The 22032-nt window shown below is 42.7% G+C and overlaps 1 protein-coding gene across 1 annotated transcript; it reads left to right on the top strand.

Annotated features, from left to right (window-relative positions):
* Nucleotides 1–4920: 4920 nt before the first annotated feature.
* On the top strand, nt 4921–17143 carry AVPR1B (arginine vasopressin receptor 1B). The gene is made up of 3 exons (XM_053247851.1): nt 4921–5372; nt 5959–6919; nt 13813–17143. The coding sequence occupies exons 2-3, from the start codon at nt 5965–5967 to the stop codon at nt 14130–14132; spliced, it is 1275 nt and encodes a 424-aa protein (XP_053103826.1). The 5' UTR covers nt 4921–5372; nt 5959–5964; the 3' UTR covers nt 14133–17143.
* Nucleotides 17144–22032: the final 4889 nt, after the last annotated feature.

Raw genomic sequence — 22032 nt, forward strand, 5'->3', positions numbered from 1 at the left:
TAGCTGGCCTGGTGCCAGGACTGGGCAGACTTGAGAGGAAAAACAGTAAAGGATGATTGTGACCAACCTGCATCTAAAAGCCAGATTCACTGTTGAAAAACTAAATAATGGGATAGTTTAATTCAATGGAAAAGAATAATGTGATAACCAGGGGCGTAGCTAGGGGAGTGGGGGCCCGTGGTCATCCCTCTCTCTGGCGGCCCCCCAGAGTGAGGGAGATAATGGAGAAAATAAGAAGGGATGGATCTGGAGGGCCCTCAGGAGCTGGGGGCCCGTGTTCTTTGAACCATTTCGCTCAATTATAGCTACGCCCCTGGTGATAACTCTAATTAAATAGAAACAAGTAATTGTAGTAAGACTCTAAGAACAGCCGGTGAGATTACTGTAATTGAATATAATTATACACCAAACTTCATCATTTGTCATTGTTGTTGATGATTCTAGTAGCTTTAATGACAGGACAGAGCTTTTCTCTTCTACAGGACAATGGTTGACCAAAGCCTAGTTTTTTTCACTGAGCTGTGGGCTGTGTGTGGGCTGTACCACTCCAGACTGAAGGTAGGGACTCACATAGTTGAATGTTCCTTCATTTAAAAGCACACACACTAAAAAAAAATCCTAATATATTAGGATGAAGCAAGGCTAAGGCCCTACTCCTTGACACTCAGTCTGTTCATTCATTCATTCATTCATTCATTCATTCATTCATTCATTTTCTTTCTCCCCCTGCCGCCTCAAGGGATTTGTTGTACAGTGAAGAGGTTAGTCATGTGAGCCCTCACCTTCAGGGTAGGGATGTACATGATGAACCTGTTCGGAGGCCTGTAAAAGGTTCGAACACTGGATGGGTTCGAGGTTCGAAGGCAGGGGTGTGTCTCGCTTTAAGGGCGGGGGAGGGTGCACTTGCCCATCCCCCCGCTTTCCCCCTGCCGGTGCTCGGTTTTGGTAAAAGCCTTCGGGGCAGCAGTGTACCTCCCTGCTGCTCCTTCCTCCTCTTCGGCTGGAAGTACACATTGTTTGCACATCATGATTGCGCGCATGCACATCAGACGTATCACGTGCACCTGATACTTCCGGCCACTTCTGTCCAAAGAGGAGGAAGGGGCGGCAGGGAGGCACACTGCACATCCCTACTTCAGGGTAAAGTGGTATAGCCTAGGCACTGGCTTACCACTCCAGGGTAAACTTAATCATACTTCATGGGTGACCAGCCTACAGCATGAATGCTGCAAGTGGCATGAGCACCAGGCTGCTTCAGTGACATAATGCAGTTCTCTATATCTGATCTTGGTGATCATAGAGTATCACATCCCAGACAACCATTTGAGATGCAACCTGCAGCTTGAGGTAATGTGAAGCTCTTCATTCATATTCCATACTGGCTGTCATGCCCCTTGTTCTCTGCAAAAATTTCCAGTCCTCTCCAGCCTAATATGCCCTACAGTCTCAAAGGAGAAAGGCCTCAGTGAGCAGCCAAGATGTTAAACAGCTGTGGCTTGTATTGTTTGTGATGGAAGATAGATTGATTGGCACAACCCTGGCCTTACGTACAGTGGGGTCTACAGTGTCTACATGCTAATTGATTCCACCTTTAACACAGATTCCAGTGGGAGATTCTTTCCAATACTACTTTTAAAAGTAGTATGGAAAAGAGCTTTTCACAGATGGTGCTGAAAATTGCACAATGTCCTTTAATGTCATCTGGGCACATCCTTATCTCTTCTATCAACATTTATACTGAAGTTGGAATAAATTACCATCTGGATAGGCTGTAGGATAAATAGCTTCCTGTCAGAATATGTGGACATAGTATATATGAACAAAATATTTCAAATTTTTTCTAAGCACCAGAGATATGAAACTGGATGAAGTAATTCAAATGTATTAGTTCTTACATTACTGTCGATGGAAAATGAATCAGCCATTCAAATTGAAATTAAGTATCAGATCCAAATCATTCATTTTGCTGCACTTATGAGCAGAATACAAATGTGTAGTTTTAAAAACAAAAATGTTTTTTTTTTTTAAATGAGATATGCTTCATGCTTTATTAAAGATTCCAGGCTCTGAGAATTAGTTGTCTAATAATGTATTACCACAGTGAAATGAATGAACACTTATGAATTGTATTATGCAGATGCATCAGAGTCAAATCTTTAAAGGGCAGAGATAGCGGGTGATTGATCAAGTACCATTTCTTGCAATGGCAACTATTTTCAGCAGAACTTCGGCTATTTTTTTTTAAAGGATAAATTCAGGCAATCCCTCTTGCCCACTGCTCACCACAAAGCCCTACTGGACATGCAGCAGTCTCCGTTTCCTCTCCTCTTGACACACATTGGAAAGGAAGAGGAGTTATGCGGTTGCTTCCCAGGAGCTTCTCAGCCCAGTGAGGCTGAGAGCAAAGAGGGCAGATGGAATTCACTTTCTGGAGTCAGTCTGGGGATATTTGGGTTTGTGCTGTTAGATGGGTTCCCTGTATTGTACAATATTTTGAAAACATGCCTAACGCATGGATTAGAGATTGAGAGGCAGGTTACTGAGTTTTCTATGAGTAAACAAAAGTGGATTATCTAGCAAACACCTTTTGGAGGGAAAAGAGGGAAACATATACCTCACTAGATATATTTTTTTCTGGTTAATCAGATGTGGCTGACAAATGCCAAAAAGGGATCCCTGATATCCTTTACTGAGCAGTCTGAGAACCATGGGGCCGTAAACAAGGCTGAATTAGCCTGACTAGCACTGGAACTTCTCCCTGGAAAAAGTCATTCTTCAGTCTGGCATTTCTCCCTTTTATAGCCCTTATTATTCATCCATGACCCATGTTGACCACCTCAAAGCCTCCCTTTAAGTCCACTCCTGTAAGTTTGCTGACTGAGTCCATGAAGTATCTGTATGTCAGCTGAACACCTAAAGAGTACCTGGTTTTTCTGTAGATCAGCCTTCTAGATGACTGCATTGCAATTGGCTTTTATTTAATGAAATATGGTATCAGCACTGCTCACATTTAGTAGATAATATTACTGCTAATTTATGGAGTACTTTCATGCATAGTAAGTTTATTTTTAATTCTAATTTTCCCTCACTTTTAGAACACTGGCTGACAGACTACATAGAGAGCTGTCCGTCTAAAAGAGAGGTGCCTACACTGCTGCAATGTGCTCTACAGCTGTCCTGTGCTGTTTTTGAAGATGGGGCTGCTCCATGCCTACTAAGCAGTGCCTCATCGCAATTGTGATGCTATTCCTATTGGGAATGGTGGGAGTACCGTTGTAAATAGGAGTGGGCTCAAAACCAGTTCTCAAATTTTTTATGAAGCAGATTTAAACTGTGCCGGACTGGTTTGGTGTCCGCCCCCCTCCAGACTGGGACTCAGTTCAGTTTGAATTCGAACTGGTCTGGGCCTGGTTAGGAGTCCTACCAGCAAAGGTAGGTAAGGTAAAGGTAAGGTTACTGGTAAAGTGGCGGTGGGGGGCAGGCTTCTTGTCAAGGTTTTTAACATTACCAAAAATTAAGGAAAAGTACTCACTAAGGGTGCTGGTGGTGACTGTGGCAGCCATGTGGGCGGGTGGGGGGAACAGCAGCTCCCCTGACCCCTGCCAGCATTCCCCACCCCCCCCCCCTCAGTCTCCAGGGCTGGTTCACACCCAGTTTGGGCCTCTGCATGTTCATGGAGGCCATTTTTTAAACTCTGTGCATGTGCATTGGTCATTTGCATGACCTGGATCCCAAAACGGTTTTCATAGAAATAAATAAATAAAAGAAAGAAATGGCTCCCTGTCCCCAAAGGGCTCTTCCCCTGATAAACAAAGAGAATCACCACTGATAGCAATAAATCATAGGAACATAGGAAACTGCCATATACTGAGTCAGACCATTGGTCCATCTAGCTCAGTATTGTCTACCCAGACTGGCAGCGGCTTCTCCAAGATTGCAGGATGGAATCTCTCTCAGCTCTATCTTGGAGAAGCCAGGGAGGGAACTTGAAACCTTCTGCTCTTCCCAGAGCGGCTCCATCCCTTGAGGGGAAGATCTTGCAGTGCTCACACATCAAGTCTCCCATTCATATGCAACCAGGGCAGACCCTGCTTAGCTATGGGGACAAGTCATGCTTGCTACCACAAGACCAGCTCTCCTCTCCATGGAACAATTTGAAAATCAGTTGAACAATTGGAAATGAAAGGGGGGAAATACCACAAATCAACAAAATTATAATCCTTTGGAATTATCCAAATTATCCTTGGATCCCATTACAAACCTTATGGCAAAAATACACCCATGTGATAATAGGGACAACCCATCACTGGCATGTTACAGCAGAGGGCTCTTTGGGAAAGGATCAAGAAGAGCCACACATTATTAGTTGTTAGAACTAGTAATGCACCTTTCTCACATGTTGTAGTAACCATTCTGTTCAAGTTTTGTTGACAGAGCTTTTTACATGAAATCTCAGATGCACATCCCATGAAATCTCTAATGGTTTGCTGCTAGAGAGCAACCATTTGCCCAGAAAGCATCAATTACATTTGTTTAAAAGTCATTGAGCTTGGGAAATTGACATGATGAGCTTTTTCAGAATTTCTAAACAAGCACACATAATTTGATTGTGTTATATATATAACCCTGATGATTACAAAATAGTGCATTGCTCAAATTTTGTGGATTTGTACTCATCAGCTTTTGGTACTGGAGAGAAGGGTAAACAGCATTTTACTGAAATAGACCTGTGCATTCTAAATAAGACAAATTTTCAATGACTAGCTTCCTCTGAAAAAATGGGGATATTCTATTCTATTCTATTCTATTCTAATTATGCTACTCAAGTCTCAAGCCTTTGTGAAAAAAGAGATAGGATTGGTAAAGAGAACTTTTCTGGACATGAGGTCATTAAAGGCCATGGTGGGTAGAATATTTAAAAAGAATATTAAGATTAGAATATTGTCAATTCCACACTCCTGTTAGAGCACAACTAGAAAGCGTTCAAAACTTCTCTTTGCTATTTCGTTCTAAAGAGATGAAGATATTCAGGTAGGGTAATAGATGCAAGGTTTGGTTTTTATTTTTATGCATATATTACATAGCTGTAGAAAAAAGCAAGGGAGAAAGAGAAACTCCTACCTGTGTGTGTGTGTGTGTCCGTGTGCTGTGCATGTGTGTTGTGGTTGTATAAGCAGGAGACTCTTCAGACTCAGCTCAGCAGCAGTGGAGACAATGGTGCCAGACAGCAGGGACCAACCACAGAGGGCAGCTCCCACTCTATAAAACCCAGATCCAAGCCGACAGAGTTCACACAGCCTGGGGAATCAGCTGCATTCAGATTCACACCTATCGCTGGAACTCAAAGAAAGATTCAGCTCTTCAGGCTTTAGGTTTGCTTTTAAAATATTTTCATTCAGTTTACTTTTTAAGATAAAATCTCTACCTAACTGCTGCATTTGTAGGATTTGTTTGTGTTTACTGATACATCTATCAGAAGCATTAAAATTTATAATAATTCCAACAGAATTGATCGGTTCATAGAAGAAAGAAGGGTTTTAAGGTGCTCCTGAGAGACTAAGGAGCTAGCAAATGGGAGGTGGCAGGACATAAGAAGAGAGATTGCATAATTCCAAGATGTAGTTTAACCCCAAAGGAAAAAGGAGTGCAGAAGAGAGGAGAAGTGAAAAGTGATAATATATGGTGTATTGCATGTTTACAAAAGAAGATCTGTGTATTTCCAGGCAAATTGGAAACGGGGACTGAGAATTTATTACATCGTTTGCTGAATCTGAATATCTAAGGATAAAGAGAAATAATGGGGGTGGGGGGGGAGGAGGTGAACAGTTAAAGAAGGATGGGTAAAGCATCAGATTTCTCCAGATCCAGCATTCTAATAATCTGACCTGAAAGCAAACTGCTGGCCATCTAGAGCCTCTGTGCCATATTACAATATCTACTTTTGGGTCATCACCAAAGCAGTCAATGGAGAGAAATAGCACCTACCTCCACATCCTGGTGGATGACTCTGTGCTGGACAATGCCCAGACATTCAAGACAGAAGATGGAGACTCCAACAAGACTGTCCTCCAAACTCGAGATGAAGAGCTTGCCAAGGCAGAGATTGGGGTCCTGGGTGCTATCCTGGTGGTCACCATGGTGGGGAACTTGGGTGTCCTTGTGGCCATGTACCGGTTGAGGAAGAAGATGAGCCGCATGCACCTTTTCATCTTGCACCTGGGCCTGACTGACCTTGGGGTGGCACTCTTCCAGGTGCTCCCCCAGATGATTTGGGAGGTGACCTATCGTTTCCAGGGGCCTGATCCACTTTGCCGGGCTGTCAAGTATCTGCAGGTGCTGAGCATGTTTGCCTCCACCTACATGCTCATTGCCATGACTCTGGATCGCTACATGGCAGTGTGCTACCCGCTGCGCACCCTACAGCAGCCCAGCTGCCAGGCTTACCTGATGATTGGCGTCACTTGGTTGCTCAGCTGCTTGCTCAGCCTGCCACAGCTCTTCATCTTCTCCGTGAGGGAAGTGCGTCAAGGCTCAGGTGTGCTGGATTGTTGGGCAGAATTCAAGTACCCTTGGGGGGCCAAAGCCTACATCACATGGATGACCTTGTGTGTCTTTGTGCTGCCTGTGGCCATCCTCACAGTTTGCTACAGTCTCATCTGCCACAAGATCTGCAAGAATCTTCGAGGAAAGACTCAGAGTTGTGGTCCCTGTGCTGCTGCTGCTTCCCATGCAGCCACAGCTCAGAAGGGAGCAGAGGGCCATTCTGGCTCCCGGGTAAGCAGTGTGCGCACCATTTCACGTGCAAAGATCCGCACAGTGAAGATGACCTTTGTCATAGTGTTGGCCTACATTGCCTGCTGGGCACCCTTCTTCAGTGTGCAGATGTGGTCGGTATGGGACAAGAATGCACCAGATGATGGTGAGTGATTGTAAATCAGAGAGGTAGAGAGACAGTTTAAGAGGCTCGCCTTGTTTTCTGTAAAGGTTTTTGTGGCCAGGGCAATCGCTGAACCTCACTCAGGCTTCTAAGTGGCTTCTGTGTAGACTCCGTATATATTTCTTCTCATACCCCAGCACTCTTCCATATCACATGTGTGAGCCATCAAGAAGGCAGACTAAATACAGATCACACAACCGTATTGGTGACCTTCTGTCTTTCGCATGCAAATGCACACCAATTCTTGCTTTGCACAATAAAAAGGAGATAAATCCATGTCTCCCTGCCTCATACTGGCCAAGAAAAGAGATTTTCCCAACACGTACCTGCATCTCTTGTACCACCAGAGTAATATGCAACAGCTAAGCTGCTCTTTCTCAGAAACCCACACACCCAAAATATTCTAGTAGCAATTGCATTGCTCTACACCTCCACCTAGCTCTCACAAAGGCAGAATGAAAATGACTATATATATATATATATATGCAAAGACATTCTCAGGGAAGTTGTTTTCTATCCTTTATGGTTAACTTGCCTTAGAAAACAAGATTTTTTAAAATGTGCCTAGATTATAGTTTTGAAGTAGTATAACAAAATCACCTACTAAAACCATATCTTCTACATAAATAAAATGCAATCACATGTGAATTATGCAATCATATGAATAAAATGCAGTCACATAAAACAGAGAAATCACATGGTGTTTTGTCTATCTTTTAGTTGTTTACAGCACTTTCAATCAAATAATTAATTTATTATCTAGAGAAATATTCTTTACACTGACATTTGAATTAAAAATAGCAAAATTTATAAAGAGCTAACTTTTTTTTTTAAGTATCTAGTATCCCAGAGATGGCGTTAGTCATAACCTTAAAGAATTTAAGCTGAAGCTCAGATATCAAGGTGGTGATAGCCAAAGGAAGCCAGTGGCTAGAGTCATAGATTTAGACCCTCAAAGATACAAGTTCCAGTCCTCCTTGAGGCACAGACAAATTGAAGCCATTTTCCACATCATGTGCTGTCAAATGCATACTTGTAACTGTGCATGTGGTGAGAGCCAAAACTGACCAAGCTATCTGGTGTATGCTTCAAGCAGTGTGTCATTTTCGACAAAGCTTTCAACAAAGTTCCTCATTAAAGACTCCTGAGGAAACTTAGCAGTCATGGGATAAGGGGACCAGTATATACATGTATGGATTGCTAACTGGTTGAAAGATAGGAAACAGAGGGTAGGTATAAATGGAGAGTTTTCACAATGGAGGGAAGTAAGAAGTGGGGTCCCCCAGGGATCTGTACTGGGACTGGTGCTTTTTAACTTATTCATAAATGATCTAGAAGTTGGGGTAAGTAGCGAGGTGGCCAGATTTGCAGATGATACCAAACTCTTTCGGGTAGTGAAATCCAAAACGGATTGCGAGGAGCTCCAAAAGGATCTCTCCAAATTGGGGGAGTGGGCAACAAAATGGCAAATGTGGTTCAGTGTTGACAAGTGTAAAGTGATGCACATTGGGACGAAGAAACCCAGCTTCAAGTATATGCTGATGGGATCTGAGCTGTCAGTGACCGACCAGGAGAGGGATCTTGGGGTTGTGGTAGACAGCTCGTTGAAAGTGTTGACTCAGTGTGCGGCAACTGTGAAAATGGCCAATTCCATGCTAGGGATCATTAGGAAGGGGATTGAAGATTAAATGGCTAATATTATAGTGCCCTTATACAAAACTATGGTTCAGCCACACCTGGAGTACTGCGTACAATTCTGGTCACCACATCTAAAAAAGGACATTGTAGAACTGGAAAAGGTGCAGAAGAGGGCAACCAAGATGATCAGGGGCCTAGAGCACCTTTCTTATGAGGCAAGGCTACAACATCTGGGGCTATTTAGTTTAGAAATAAGACGACTTCGGGAAGTTGCCCTCAACTCCTGCCTGTAGGCTTCCAGCGGCATCTTGTGGGCCACTGTGTAAAACAGGATGCTGGACTAGATGGGCCTTGGGCCAGGGGCGTAACTATAATAGAGCAAGGGGAGACAGTTGTCTGGGGGCCCTCTGCCTTGGCCCCCCCCGAGGCAAGTCACATGACTGACTCCCCTAGCTGCACACCTGCCTGGGCTTCCTTCAGTTGTATTCATATCCTCCAAAACTGATGTGGGTGTTAAGACCTGAAGCTACCAGAACAGCATGTCTTTCTCTAGTACCATTAAATGACTTGCATCATCCACAATTTACAAAACCTTAAAAAAAATTATGATGCTCTATTGTGGTACACGCGCGCGTGCACACACACACACACATAACTATGCTTTTTGTTACCACTTTTCAGCCTCATTTAAGATTTCTTTACTTCATGACCTGAGCTTCAGGGGGAGGGGAGCATTTTAAAATCTTGTCTCTGGGCCCAATCCAACCTTGCTACGCCCCTGCCCTGGGCCTGATCCAGCAGGGCTCTTCTTATGTTCTTACGTTCTTATTTGTCATATATACGTGTGGAGTATGACCTTTCCCACACACATGCAGAGGCGTATCTAGGGAAAATAGCACCTAGGGCAAGCAGTGAAATTGCACCCCTGTCCAAACATCTGACACCCATCTTTCACATAACTTTACTATAATATCAGCTGAAAAATATAAGTCAAGCTCGTTAATCTTTTAAAATTTCAAAAACTATTTAGCAGTGGATCTAACCAGACCAAAAAATGCTGGAAAACTACAAATTTCAGTATGCTGGGGCTCATGAAATACCCAAATACTATCTGGAGGTGTACTTGGAAAACTAAACAGAAGTACCTGTCTAATTCTCTACTATGCATTGTAGCATCACTATTACGTAAGTTTTAAAAACAAATGGAGAATTTGGCTTTTTCCAGATACTCTGAAAATAATTAAAGTATATGCACAGTAAACTGTGTCACTGCTTGGAATATATTCTAGTCTTTCAGAAAGACAGTTAAAATGAGAGAAAGAGAGCAAGAAACTCCCAGTGGGCCTTAATACTAGGATTTCACACTGATTCAAAGACAAAGTCACCATTAATAGCCATATTATTAAGACACCACATTTAACTCACTTATCACAAGAAGCAACGTAAGAGCAAATGAATACAATCCTAGCTCATAAGCTTCAGCTCAGTATTCACAAGCCCTGATTCTCTGTACATAGTGCCAAACTGAATATGTGTACAGTGACTTATATTATATTAAATTATTATTTTTTACCTGTAGCCCCTTCAGGGCACTTCCTATAGGCCATGGGGGGGTGTCTTAAAAGGTTACCCCTCCCACTACTGGCCTCTAGGGCCTTGCAGAGACCATTTGAGCATGTGCAGTGGCCATTTTTTTAAATAATTGTGGTTTTTTAAAAAATGGCCACTGAAAACAAAATGGCCACTGTGCATGCTCAAATGGGCTCTGCAAGGCCTGGCATGGCCTAGGGTCTCACAGAGGCCATTTGAGCATGTGCAGTGGCCATTTTGTTTTTGGTGGCCATTTTATTTTAAAAGAAATAATTTTAAGAATTTGCGCCCCCTTCAAGTGGTGCCCAGGGCATGTGCCCTGCCTGCCCTACCCTAGATACGCCCCTGCACACATGCTCTGTTCAACACACGTTCAGTTCTGTATAGTATACATGACAACTGATCTGTCTGTGCATGTAGTTATTTGCACAGTACATTCAACAAGTATCCAACAGTACACACTATCTGTAAGCTGCATTTGAGGGCTCCAGTCTCCGTGTTGACTCTTTAAAATGAATGAAGGTCCACACAAAAATGTGTACCTGTGTGCAGGCACCTATAAATATGTGTGACATAACATGTGAATATAACAGAGGACCCTCATGCAGCTTAAGAGAGTCTTGTTTCTTTCCTTTCCCCCCATCCTGCACTACAGGATGTTATAGGAAATGTACAAGTCTCCTCTGCCCCCTAAGTTCCCTTTCTGAGAAGCTTGTCAGTCAAACAAATGAATAACTGATTTGACAAACTGACATCTTTGGCCTTGTGAGGCCAACAGTGGGACAAGAGGTGTTACCCCAGAGGCTGATGGTTGGTCCTGAAAAGCAGCAGACACCCCCCACCCCCAGTGATTTTAGAACTCCACTCTGAGGACTTGTCATGTACCTTCAGAACTGTAGCTAGGGAGATAACACAGAACTCAGGAGCAGAAAGAAAACAGCATCAGGAAATAGCATTGCCTAGGAGAGAGTAAAAGGTAAAGTGTGCTGTCGAGTCAGTGTCGACTCCTGGCGACCACAGAGCCCTGTGGTTTTGTTTGGTAGAATACAGGAGGGGTTTACCATTGCCATCTCCCACACAGCATGAGATGATGCCTTTCAGCATCTTCCTATATTGCTGCTGTGTGATATAGGTGTTTCCCATAGTCTGGGATTCGAACCAGCAACCTCTGGCTTGCTAGTCACTTCCCCACTGCACCACCAGGTAGCTTAGGAGAAAGTACTACCCCCTCAATTAACTGACATCTTTGATGCTGTGAGGCCACTTCTGAAGCAAGTTGTCTCTTCCCAAAGGCAAAAAGTGCAGGCCAATGTGGGTGACATCAAAAGGCAGTTGCCCTTTGGGGTCACCATGAGGGCAAGGGCATTCAGCCCCTTTCCCCTATTAGATGGAAACCACCTGTAGCTTATTTCTGTTGCATGATGTTACAGCACTTTATTATTGCTATAAACTGCCTTGGGAGAGGGGGGTCCATGGACAAATGGAAGTATATAAAAGCAATTAATAAGTAAATATTTGCAGATTCAAACCAGCCCACTGAGGATATTTAATAGAGGAAGAATAACCCAATGACTCTGAAATGGTGGCCCTGGATTCAGTGAGTTATGAGCCCCTTGTGAGTCAATCAGTTCAAAAGGGGATAATATTATCAACTAACCAGCCCTCTTGAGCACAGACTAGAACCCTGTTCAGTCCTTATTGTACCTGAGTCCAGGGAAACATGAGCATGCCTGTTAGCTCCACACCCTCTGCCATTGCACTCCATAGCTATGCCTCTGGCTTGCCCAGAGCACACTGCTTATCTGCACAGGTAAACACTGTACCCTACACAGGAGGTGTTTCCTCCCATGATCTGAAATGCTGGCTGCCTGGGGATTGCTGGAATGAATTCAGTCTGCTTGGAATGCTGTATCTGGGGAGGATTTTCCTCTTTACAGTACTCGGAATAGCCAGTATTCCAGACAAGGGGGAGAAACTTTGTCCAAGTACAGCATTTGTCTCTGAAGACAAATGTACACAGGCACATCTGTGATGTGGCTACAGAGTATACTGGCATGGGGATAGAGTTTGCCGACACACTCCCATTTCCTCTGTATGTTGAGATCAACCTGGCTTGAGGCCAAGAGCTGAGGCTGAGAGCTTTATTCAGTTGCCCTGCAGGGCAGACAGCTGAGCTGCAACAGTCTTTCCGAGTACAGAGCTCTCAAGCCCGGGAATGGCCTTGCCCAGCCAGGCTGACCATTGGATTCCTCCTTAACAGGATGGATATAAAAAAGCTTTTTGGTTGGACAAAGGCTTTGCCTCAATATCAGGTGTCTGCAATTCCAGATATATCTGCTTTACTTCAATCCCTGGGTTAATCCTCTGTTAACTTGCCTACTGATTCTGGTTCCAAGTTTGCTTGGCTTGGACTCCTGTCTTCACCTCAGGTTTGTCTCTAGCATGGCATTTAATTTAATGTGGATCTAAAGGTAACTAGGTTCTTCTTGACATTTATATTGTGTATACCAGGATGGATTTATTTATTTATTTATTTATTTATTTATTTATTTATTTATTTATTTCATGCCCAAAGGCTTTGGGCAGTTTACAATTCAACAATATTCCTAGGTTGTCTAATATGGTTTTCTGGCAGAATGAAAATAAACTGCATTTGTTGTTATTTCCATCTAACTTAATCCTGCTTTTAGTGGTGCTTGTAGAAAAGACAGTAGGAGGGGATGGGATGTGTAGATGAGCTGCATGTTGCATGGTTATAGGAAAATGCAAAGAGGTCAGTGTTGAAAATTCTAGTTCAGCGTTAGGCCTGGGATTTCCAGATTGCAGCTCTGAGAGTCCTGTAGCTTTCAAACTGCTGCTGAATCAGTTGATGAGGTAGTTGTGGTTTCTCCTGCCTGTTTCTGCTTTAGTCCTGTGACATCCACCTTCTCTGCTGATTGCACTAATGAGCAGAAGGATTTCATGTGTTATGTAGCTGACTGTGGAGCGGGGACAGATGGAAGGACTGGGTGGGAAATGGGCAGGAGGAGCTGTGGCTCTCTAATCTCATTATTCAGCAGAAGATTCAAAGGGAGGGGGGGCTTCTCGTTGCATCCTGACAGCCCTAGTGAGGCATATCAGAAATGTTCATGACACTGGACAGGTACAGACTATAGATGATTAACCCAAACTCATGCTTCTAAAATCATTGCAAAATGTGGCAATAGGGCTGTTGAACAGACTGACCAGATAAGGCAATCAGGAAGTACCACTGACAGGTGAATATGACACAAAGACAAAATATCATTTATGGGCTCCATCAGTACTGATCTAAGTCACTGTGATTCATGGAGTTCAGTCTCATGTGTGATGTATTTCCAACACAGAAAGCATTTCTCTGTAGGAAAAAAGCATCAAACCCACATGCTGATCATTTTATTAATTAATTAATTTACTTATTTACATTTCTCTCCTGCCAAAAAAGAAATGTCTCCTGGTGGTTTACAGAAAATAAAAAGTGTGTGTGTATTTTACTGTTTATACATATGCCAGAAGTCATAATTGCCCAGGGCAGGTTCACTGGTACATGTGCATTGATTGTGTGCAATGTCCATGATATACTTTTATTGACGTGTATCTGGGGAAAAAATTACTTTTCTTCTTTTCAGAGTCCAGCAATGTGATGTTCACCATCACGATGTTGCTGGCCAGCCTCAGCAGCTGCTGCAACCCCTGGATTTATATGTTCTTCAGTGGGCATCTTCTCCATGATATCCTGCACTTTTTCTCCTGCTGTGGGAGCCTCCACACCAACCTCAAGAGGCAGTTCTCCAACGGGAGTCTTTGCAGCCGCAAAACCACCATCTTGACACACAGCCCCCAGAGCACCTTGGCTGCTGCCGGTGTCAGAATTCAGATGCAGCTGGGGAACTTGAAAGATTTCTACCAGCCCTATGAGGACACAGTGAATGAATCGGGGATACTCTAATATGGAAACGTGGGCCACAGAGGTGTTAGTGGCTGGTGATTATTCTGTGCCTGTAACCTAGACCTTTGAACATGCATGGAGGGCATGGAACATGATGATCATATCATGTATGGAATTGACAAAAGTCTCTCCACCCACAAGACCATTATTTTGCAGAAACCTGAGCATTTAGTTGGAAATCCTATCTGTATCCAACATTATTGAAGTGCTTTGCTGCAGTCAGAAACAGCATTTGTAGCTTTGCCTCCTAAATTAGGCCTGGTCCATTTCTGTTTCAATACTCTTTTAGGAAGCAAGTTGATTAGTAGTAAGCTGACATCTCACATCAGTGGCTCCCAAATTATTTGTAGAAAGAACCCATCAGTAGAATTGTGATTTGGAACAGAATAGAACTGTAGAGGCTTGCCTGGAAAAAACATCCCTTGACCTGGAAAAATAGTGGTCTTAGTGGACAGAATAAGAGGGTTCCTCCACCTTCAAGCACTGCATAAAAGGGAACTGTCTTTTCACTGCTGCTTTTTAAAAATTATTATTATTATTATTACATTTCTATCCCGCTCTTCCTCCAAGGAGCCCAGAGCGGTGTACTACATACAGTACTTGAGTTTCTCTTTCACAACAACCCTGTGAAGTAGGTTAGGCTGAGAGAGAAGTGACTGGCCCAGAGTCACCCAGCTAGTATCATGGCTGAATGGGGATTTGAACTCGGGTCTCCCTGGTCCTAGTCCATCACTCTAACCACTACACCACGCTGTCATAGTTTCTCTCTATGATAAGAAAAGCTGCATCTTGTGACATTGTCCCTTCTGTGCAACACTGAAAGGATAAGAGTCCACAGATCTCAGTCATAATTTAGGAATTACTAGATTAGGGCATGATGATCCAGCCAAATATAAGCATTTAGAACAATGGTGCAGACAGAAGGAAAGCTTGAAAACTCCATCACTTAATCCCGCCCCCCCCGGGTGGCGGGCAGGAGGGAATATGTTTTAGGGATTGAAGAGAGTGAGTCATTCAGTCTTGTGGTAACAAGCATGAATTGTCCCCTTTGCTAAGCAGAGTCTGCCTTGATTTGCATTGGGATGGGATGAATTTGGATGCAAGTGCTGTAAGACATTCTCCTCAAGGGACGGGGCCACAACTCAGTGGCCGATCATCTGCTTGCATGCAGAAGGTCCCAGGCTCACTCTCTGGCATCTCCAGGTAGGGCTGGGGAGACTCCTGCTTGAAGCCTTGGAGAGCCGCTGCCAGTCAATTGAGACAATATTGAGCTAGATGGACTAATAGCCTACCTTGGTATAAGGCAGCTTCCTATGTTCCTAAGATAGGGGTTAATAAGTTGGGAAGAGGCAGTAACATGAGGAGGGGGGACTCCTCAAATGCTTCGGGTGGGGGGAACTGCACAGCTCTGGATGAATCATGCCTCTAGGTAAATATGTCACACTCCTACCTCTTCAATACAGTGGTAGATGAATAACCAATTACTATCTTGGTCGATGTTGGGGATGGATTGCTAGAAACAAGTATGACAACTATGACTTGCTTGAGAAACTGGAGGCTGCAGTGGCTTGAAAAACAGACTGCAAGTCAGGGCTTTGGTGTTTGTGGTGGCCCCTCCGTCTGCCTACCTAGGATTGCTAGGTCCAGGCCTGAAGGCTCCGGGGCAGTGAGGTGGTATGCATGGTGGAAACATCTCCTAGGACATTGGAAAGGAAGAGTTAAACTCATGCAAACTGTGTGTGTGTGTGTGTGCACACATGCACTTATGTGCCATTCTCATTCTTTCTCCGCCCACACAAAATTAACTAGCATAGCAAAAATCAGGAGAAAAAGAGAGAGAAATGTCTGAGAGACTGACAGCCATACTTTGAACATTACATTAACCTCAAAACCAGGCAGTATCTGGTATAATAACTAATGTTGTTTCTAAACAGGGCCAGCCCGCCCACCCCTACCTTTTTCCTGCCCTAAGAGAATTATGCCCCCCACCCATGTTGTCTTCTATGCTTACTAAACAGCATGACATCTGCACATTACATTATCAAGAGCTAGCCTTGAATCTTTTTTTTTCGTTTTCATTTTTAATGTCTGTCAATTCTTCTTTACCTCCTCCCTTTTACAACTGTATCTGTGTCTTGGGTAGCCAATGGGGAACAGAAGACTCTCAGAATTGTCCCCTGGATTGCAGGGGATAGCAAATCCAGCTGTCAAGCTGACCAGCTGCCTTTTTTTACTTCCTCTGAAAGCGCAGACAGTGGCAGTATCCCCCTTTTACTCTCCAAGATATTGAGATAGCAGAAGTGAGCAACCACCCCTGCTCCTTTGGTACTCTCTCAGTGGGTGGCCCTGGTTCTAAGCTAATCACTAGGCTGGAAGAAACCAGTCATGTTGAGAGTCCACTGAAGCCAAACATCTGAGCAGTCGAATAGTATGGAAGAACTTCAAGAGTTGGTATTCTGAAGCCACAAAATAGAGTTCTGTTTGTTTTTAAACAAGGCTGGATAAACATATCTGTAGTTTATTAGCTTCAACTGACTCAGCTTCATTCCCAGGAGAAGAACTCAACAAATTCTTGCCACATCCGCAACCTTGTGAGTCATCCTATAGTACTGCAATTTAGCTTGGACAAAAAGGATAACATACTATGAAGTTCTGACTGAATCAGGCTAGTCATCTCTAACATTCTCTTGTTCCCATGTTATGTATGCTCTAGCACATGTGAATCCCAACTGAAAATACAGTGGATTAATTGATGTAATAACAATAGTAAGTTGTTGTTAATTATCCTTGTTTCAAGAATATGACTCTTGATATGTATTTAATTAGAATTTTTTCCTATGAAAGTGTGTTCCGTGCTGATAATATTGTAAACAATCCATGTTCCATCTTTTTTTTCAAGTTATGCTTTTTCAGATAATTTCCTAAATCATTATATTTCTGTGTTGTATTCAAGGAAATCTTCATTATATATGCTCAAAAAATCACCTGCAATGAAATACTGTAATAAAACTTTGTTTAATGACATATCAAGGTAGTCCTGAGTAAACTACCTTTTATTTAATTAATCAATCATATTTTTATACCACCTGATATGTACATCTCTAGGTGGTGTACAAAATTTAAAATATTTAAAGTCACAGATGAAAACACATGACACAATAAAACAATAGAATAAAATAGTTATTAAAAGAAGTTTTTTAAAATTATTAAAATTAATTCTAATTAAAACCCTGTGAAAACAGGAGTCTTGAGGGTCTTCCTGAAAACAAACAGAGAAGGAGATGCTCTTATTTCAGCAGGGAGCGTATTCCAAAGCCCTGGGGCAGCCACAGAGGAAGCCCAGTCCTGGGTCACCACCAGACGAGCTGATGGCAACCATAACCGGACCTCTCCAGAAGAACAAGCAGCAGGTTTATGCCAAAGGAGGCGCTCTCTTAAACTGCCTGGACCCAAGCCATTAAGGGCTTTATTATAGGTAGTAACCAGCACTCTGCATTTCACTTTTGCTGAGTAAACTATCTTTTGATACTATCTGTATTGTTTCCAAAATATACTGTATTTCCATAATAATAATAATCCAAGAAGTTATGAATGTGTACAATATTTAGGATTGGTTTCCCCCCCGATTTACAGTATTCTGGATTTTACCTGTTGTTTAGTTCTCCTCCCTGCCACCCATGGGAGCACACCATCCCTGCACTGATGTGCTCTTAAACCACATCTTGTACTGTTTGTCTCAAGAGACAAAGGCTGTCCTTGGGGAAAGAGCATTTTCATGATTAAGAACAGTGGGCTGCTCCAGGGACTCCCATGGTGGATGTACCTTGGTGCACAGTTTAATCATTTGATGTATTCAAATCATGAAAGGAATAAAGCTTTTGCCAACAGCTTTATGAAAATCTATAGATTTCATGTTATCAGCAATGACTTCATCGCTGTGACTGCTAAAACCAATGCTAACCATGAGTTCTGCTAGAACTAATGGCTGCTAGATCGAAGGGACACTGAGCAAGATGTGCAAGACCTTGGTATAGAACATAATAACCATAGGAATTTTTACTCAGAAGTAAGCCCCTTGGAGTTCAATGAGATTTACTCTCTGGAAAGTATAGTTTGGATTGCAGCCTTAGTCTCTCAGCAGCATCCATGTCCCATGGCCTGGTAATCTCTCAACATATAATTCCCATACTGGGATTCTTCTGGCTGGCAGGAAGAGTCCCAGGATGGGAATTATATGTTGAGAGATTAACCAATGACCCATTTGCCCACCCTTCTCTCCTGCCTGTTTTAGCAAGTAGGGCTGTACTTTCACCAATATTCCATAGGAAAGAAGAATGGAAAAAGGGGCTGAGCTCCAGTGTTCCCTCTAAGAGGGACTCCCAGCTGATGTTGACTACAACTCCCATAATGCCACTATACACTTTTCTGATGGGTAATGCTTTATGATGGACTAGATTATAGTATTCAGTACCTGTTCACATTTTAATACCAGCTACTTCATTGCTAGTATTCATCATGCTCCAGTTGCACACCTAAACAGTTCTAAAGAGATAGTTACAGAGTATGTACACCTCAATATTTCTAGCACTAGTTACCCACTCCTTTCCTAGAGTTATTGTTGTGAGGGTCTTGCAGAGGCTGTCACAGGTAAATCTGCAGGTTCAGAGTTCAAGTCACCTTGTACCCACCATCACCTGCTGGAAGGGAGCAAGACAGGAATTCTGTGGTCAAGGCAGGTTTGAATTCTAAATGGTTGAAGAACCCTCTGCCTAATTTTCCATAATTTTACTCAGTAAATGCTTCTGATAAGGTTCTATTCTGTAATGGCTAGCAGTCCATCACAGAACTGTACCCATCGGAATTCCTAATCTATCCTCCCCAGTGGCTTTGGTGAGGGGTTGGCACAGACAACCCAATATGATGCAGTGACACCCAGGTGAAATGGCTTTAATAACCCATTCCCTTAACCACTCAGTAAGTAGACTTTTGCTCTCGCTCTCTTTGTAATTATTATCCTGCCCATTACAGAAGGAGTGGCACCAAGGCAATACCTGAACTCAGAACCTGCAGGTTTCCCTGTGAAAACCTCTGCTAGACCCTCACAACACCCAGCTCTAGGAAAGGGGTGGGTAACTAATGCTAGAAGTGTTTGAGTATACCCAGTCTCTATCTCTTTAGAACTATTTAAGCATGCAACTGGAGCATGGTTAGTACTATAATTGAAGCTGCTGGTATGGAAATGTGAAAGGGTAATCAACACTTATGGTCTAATCCAACATAAAAAGTTACCCATCAGAACAGCTTGTTCTGGTCTGAAATCTGACAGAGTAATGAAAAATTAGGGTTCAGCCCATCATAAACATTATGCACCAGAAAAACTTACTGCTGGATTGAAATGTGAATGGGTACTGAAAAACACTGAAATCTGACAGGGTAATGAAAAATTAGGTATAGTCCATTATAAAATATTACCCATTAGAAAAGCTTGTCCCAGTTAAATCTGACAGAGTAATGAAAACATACAGTCTAGTCCATCATAAAAGTACTGAATCTGACAGGGTAAGGGGAAATTACATTCTTGTCCATCAGAAAACATTACCAGGTAAGTAAATCTGACAGGTAAGTACAAATTACATTATACCAGTTCCTCCTAAGAAATGGCACCTTTGGTGGCGCAGTGATAAAACTGCTGCCCTGTAACCAGAAGGTTACAAGTTCGATCCTGACCAGGGGCTCAAGGTTGACTCAGCCTTCCATCCTTCCGAGGTCGGTAAAATGAGTACCCAGAAATGTTGGGGGCAATATGCTAAAATCATTGTAAACCGCTTAGAGAGCTTCGGCTATAGAGCGGTATATAAATGTAAGTGCTATTGCTATTGCTATTGCTACCTAGGTTTACCTAGTGGACAGGCCAACCTTGTAAATATGTACATTTGAAGATCATTGTTTCATAGGATACAATATATGTAATACATTCCCTGGGAAGCATCCAGATTAAGATGATTGTGTCTAAGCATCATTGAAATCAATGAAACAAGTCATGACTATAGTCTGGGTGCTGCCCCTTGTCTGATGCACAAACCAGTTAAAATTATAGACACAGTCAGGTACTTCTAAATACAATTGATAGCAAGAGGATTAACAATGCTTTCACTTGAGCTGGATCATGCCCTGTAGAAGCTTCTCTTAAAGCAGCATTATCTCATTAGCCAAAGGATTAGCTGGTTAGTTCAAATCAATCTGAACTGATTTGCTTCATTCTTCACCAATTCTATACAAATATGAAGAATATTTATATACCGCCTTTCAACAAAAGTTTCCAAAGCAGTTTAGATAGATAGATAGAATGGCTCCATGTCCCCAAAGGATTCACAATCTAAACAAGAAACATAAGATAGGTACCAGCAACAGCCACTGGAGGGATGCTGTGCTGGGGATGGATAGGGCTATCCATTATTTCCTTGTATCTCTTTTTTAGACTAAAAGCTACCTTGACCCATTTCTTTTATGCTACTCTGTCATTCTCTGGCTCTTGACTAGCCTCCCTAGCTCTCCAATCTCCCTATGCATAAAGCTGAGCTTCAGCAACATGCAGTTTCCTCAGAGGACCTATTTTCATTTGCTTCTTCTTGTCTCAGTTCTCTTTCTTCTGTCATTTTCTTCATACACTGCCTCTCACATATCTTTTCTCAGTCCATTGCCTACTCCAAATCTTTTCTTCAGCCACCTTGCTTGTGGGCTCCCTCAGACTCCATGGCCTTATTGGGAGTCCATAGTCTCACAAAGACATTCTTGTCTGTAGCGCCGAACTTTTAAGAGTGCATTGGGGGGGGTGGGGGGTGGGGGGTAAAGGGGAGATGAAATCAGGTCAGGTATGAACATCTAGCTTGTATTTGGGGGACCGGAGGTAGAATTTCATTGCAGTAGACAGTAAGGTCCAGGTATGAGTACAAGACAATATCAAAGAGTCAGTCAGGCTTTAAAGTATTTTATTTTTGTGTTATGGTTTGAAATCGAAAGTTTCCCTTAAGATATTGGCAACAGGCACCTTCTCTGTTGTTTCCAGAGAAATTGAAAGATATAAAAGTAATAACAGTGATATTTTTAGTGGATCATACAAATCCTGTGCCCAGCTGTTTTTATGGCATTGCGTTCTTCAAAAATAAAAAAGCAAATTCATTTTCTGCAAACTCTCCTACAAGCAATCCAGCAGAGCTTGTTCCTGCCTAAGATGGTTTGTACAAATATTTTCTTTGTCCTGTAAGGTACATCAACACAGAGTTGTCTTAAACGTTACCCTTATCTCTAGCCTTACATCAAAGGATTTTTTGAATGAGCTGTTTTGCCTCTCTATCCAAACTGCCTTCTTTATCTCTTGTTTGGCTGGAAACTGAGATCTAATTAGATGTTTCAAGAGACATGGAGATCCTGCTACTCTATTTATGTGTTCTCCCTCTTTCCTTTAGCTGAACACAATATGTAATGTGATATTATGATAGTGTACCCTGCCCCTGTTGCCAACAGCCAATATTGTGACGTACAACAGGTAATGTACACAAGTTGATATAATGACACACATTGTGGTCTAGTAGATGTTCTGAGGTAAGCGTGAGAAAAGAGGCATAGAACAGTGGCAGCTCTGTGTCTCTCGCAGTTAGCTAGACCCTCACCTACCTGAATTGAATATCCCTGAAAACAATGCTTGAATTACCCCCTCCTGTTCCCCCAATTTTAGCTGAATAATGCCTCTCCAGCCTTCTAAAAACAATAGCTGAGGGGGCCATAACAAACAATATCTAATTCAAGCACTGCTGAAAATGTTCACTTCTTTTTCCCCTGAAGAGACCATGATGCTGCAGTCTGCCACCACCAGCCTGTCGGGGAACAGAACTGTGTTGCT

This window comes from Hemicordylus capensis, chromosome 4 (assembly GCF_027244095.1).
Source record: "Hemicordylus capensis ecotype Gifberg chromosome 4, rHemCap1.1.pri, whole genome shotgun sequence".
In the NCBI taxonomy this organism is placed as follows: domain Eukaryota; kingdom Metazoa; phylum Chordata; class Lepidosauria; order Squamata; family Cordylidae; genus Hemicordylus; species Hemicordylus capensis.